The following is a 3,240-nucleotide window of genomic DNA, read 5'->3' as shown; positions in this document are numbered from 1 at the left end:
TATATATAAACATATATATGTATGTATTTGTGTGTGTGTGTGTGTGTGTGTGTGTGTATGTGCATGTGTCTTTGTGTCAATGTTTGTGCCCCTAAACCCCTTGACAAACGGTTCTGGCTTGTTTCTGTCGCCGTAAACTGGCGGTTCGCTAAAATAGACCGACAGAATAAGTCCTTGACTTGCAAGTATTGAGTGGGGAGCGGAGATTTGTCCGACTAAAATTTTGAAGGTGGTGCCCCAGCATGGCCGCAGTTCAATGACTGCAACAAATACAAAATACAACCTATAAGAATAAAGCACAAGCGGCAGTAGTATCATCAAGGTTTCTCGTCTTAAACTTTGTGTAAACCCGAGCTAATACGGGATTCCAGCATGGAGGATATATTTAGAAAATAACGGGGCTCTATTCGATCAAGACAATTAATCTGGTAGCATTCCTGCATGTATTTGATTAACGGGGTACTCAGATGAGCACCAATACGACTTGCTATATATCACTAGAATAATAAAACAAACAATGAAATATTCACTAGTTAATCCACTAGTTAATCCATTAGTTAATTAACGATATTAAACAATTTGTAAATCCAATAAATGAAACAACAATACTTTGCACTTTTGTTGCAGTATTAAATATAACAATTGAAAATCACTGTTTCTCAGTATGGACCAGACCATCAGATGCTGTTATACACCGCTGGTCGCAATGCGTTTCCAGTTTTATCCTGATTACGCCATTCTTTTTCCATTTTGGCCCAAATTACTTAACTAGATCGTCTTCCCATCGTCGTGGAAGGTTCCCAAGTGGCATTTTCCGATCTCTTGGATACTACTCGGCAACTGCAATGGTTCCTCTGTGATAAGTTCCGCTCAGCGGAACTTCTGCTTTTGGTATTCTACGATCACATCGCTCACTATGCTCCGTTCTCGAATTATTTCATCTCGTACATGCTCACGTAATATCACTAGTATGGATCTTTCCATGGTCCTTTACGTTTTAGCCAATCGATGTTCTATCCTATTTGTAAGAGCTCACGTCTCAATTTCGTATATGAGCGCAGGTATGACGGTGCTATTGAGGAGTATGGTACGTATGATATTGTGATGCTTTGTGTTGAGCACATTCTTTATTGAGTTACATGTTTTTGAACAATTATTTTTATATATATATTCATTTACTTGGAAGGCAAGAAATAAATATAAATGGAAATACTTGTTCAAAATATGTTACCTAAGTTTCTATTGGATACAAAAATTTCAACTGTGACACTTTCGTTTATGCAACTCCAATGCTTATGGAATTATTGAATATATAACATAACTATAAAAAAACTTACCAATGGAACAATTTTGTCCTTGAAATCCTTCGGGGCACTGGCAATAATAGTCTGTATTATTTACGATACATTTTCCAAAATTTTCGCAAGGTACGTTTTCACATGGGTTAACCTCTGTAAATACCACAAACATTTTAAGCAATATATTTTGATATGGCACAGTCTAAGTCACTGCATTTAACTTCCTTTAAGTTATACATAGATAGCGGGCTAGCTAGCTATATACATACATACATACATACATACATGCAAATGTGGATTTGGTTAACTACATCTCAAAGATGGAGCCTTGTATCTTTGTTGGAAACCGGTACCCTCCTCAGTGGAAGATTTATAATAATCAAAAAGTAGAAGAGACATACCTACACCCACACACCCACACACACACACACACACACACACACACACACACACACACACACACACACACACACACACACACACACACACACACTCACGCACAGGGTGGTGAGAGCAAAATAAGCTTTTCGAAAGCTTTACATTCCTGAAATTTTTGTAATACAAGAGGAACTATTATACAAAATGTATTTTTCAATTCACGCCCATGTTTTTTCAATTCCATGAAACATGGAAGTCAATGAAAAAAATCGGTTTCTACAAGGGAAATTTATGAGACGGTAAAATTTTTCCGGTACGCAATGCTACAGAAAAGCAGAAGATTCTAATACTCCAGTATATATTCTTTGAAAAAAACAAAAAACAAAAAACAAAACAAATTGGATGGTTACTCCTTATACAGCCTTTGAAAAATGAAGCAATGGATAATTTCTTTAATCATGAGTCTAATCGTTCAGGAACGACCAGAAGCTAACCGGGAACATCATAACGCAGTCAAAACCAGCACCACTATCACAGACTGTTGCAAAAATTGAAAATCAAATCTATTTTATAAAAGTTTATAACGAAATAATGTATTTGAAAAACACTTACGGTTACAAATATCTGATGATATACGCTCTTTAATTTCATCAAGGCCATTAACGTCTTCTACATAAAATACGTATTCCGAGCTTGGTTTACTAGCAATTGCTTCCAACTCGTCTTGAACAGCTTTGTCTACTCCTATAGAAAATACAGTAACACCAGCAGCTTTTAAACGTTCTGCAGCTTCCTTTGTCTTCTCTTTATCAATTGATTTTCCGTCTGTTATTAAGATTGCAATGTTTGGAGCATCTTCTCTATCCCCTTTAGATGCTGTAAAAGAATTCGTACGAAGATAATCTAATGCTTTATGTGTATTTGTAATACCACCGTCGTAACCAACTTCCTTTATTGCGTTCTTCAATGAACTTGGATCCTCGTATTTACGTAAATCAAATTCCTCGTTAACTCCAAAGCCATATTTCAGCAGGCCTACGTGAACGGAATCTGATCCGACAGGAAGATTGGTGACAACATTTTGAACGAAGGATTTCGTTGTTTCAAAGTTTTTTTGGCCAACACTACTCGATTCGTCTAAAACAAACATGATGTCAGCTTTACCCTCTTCACATGCTGTAATAAAAGAATGCATAGGTGTTCATCGAATTAAAATGAATTCTAAGATTAAATAATCAAGTACAAGTCCATATGGGAGGTTCTCTCGTGCTATACAATGCAGTATTCTGTGTTCTAACACAACATAACATCCACTTTAAGTGAGAGATAAATACTACTTCTTAGTATTAATACTGCTTCTGTCGCTATATATGTGTGTGTGTTTGTGAGTGAGTGTCTGCGTACGTGCCTGCGCGTGTGTGTATGTATGTATATATGTATGCATGTATATTTACATACATGTATGTATATGTATTTATATGTATATATAGATATATATATGAATGTGACTATAAGTATGTATGTATGTGTATATGTATATAAGTATATATATGTACATGTATAT

General features: G+C 35.8%; 1 protein-coding gene across 1 annotated transcript in view; it reads right to left on the bottom strand.

The window, feature by feature from the left end:
- The window catches only part of LOC128247368 (matrilin-2-like), an 11,987-nt gene that overhangs the window by 7,379 nt on the left and 1,368 nt on the right, over window positions 1–3,240 (bottom strand). Inside the window, exons 2-3 of the mRNA XM_052966738.1 lie at window positions 2,289–2,852; window positions 1,338–1,451 (exon numbers count right to left, since the gene is read on the bottom strand). Coding sequence (XP_052822698.1) covers window positions 1,338–1,451; window positions 2,289–2,852 — 678 coding nt within the window. The remainder of the gene's footprint in view (window positions 1–1,337; window positions 1,452–2,288; window positions 2,853–3,240) is intronic.

The sequence above is a fragment of the Octopus bimaculoides genome, chromosome 3 (genome assembly GCF_001194135.2).
Source record: "Octopus bimaculoides isolate UCB-OBI-ISO-001 chromosome 3, ASM119413v2, whole genome shotgun sequence".
In the NCBI taxonomy this organism is placed as follows: Eukaryota; Metazoa; Mollusca; class Cephalopoda; order Octopoda; family Octopodidae; genus Octopus; species Octopus bimaculoides.
Note: the sequence above shows the minus strand (reverse complement) of the source record. Positions and strands in the feature narration are given on the sequence as shown.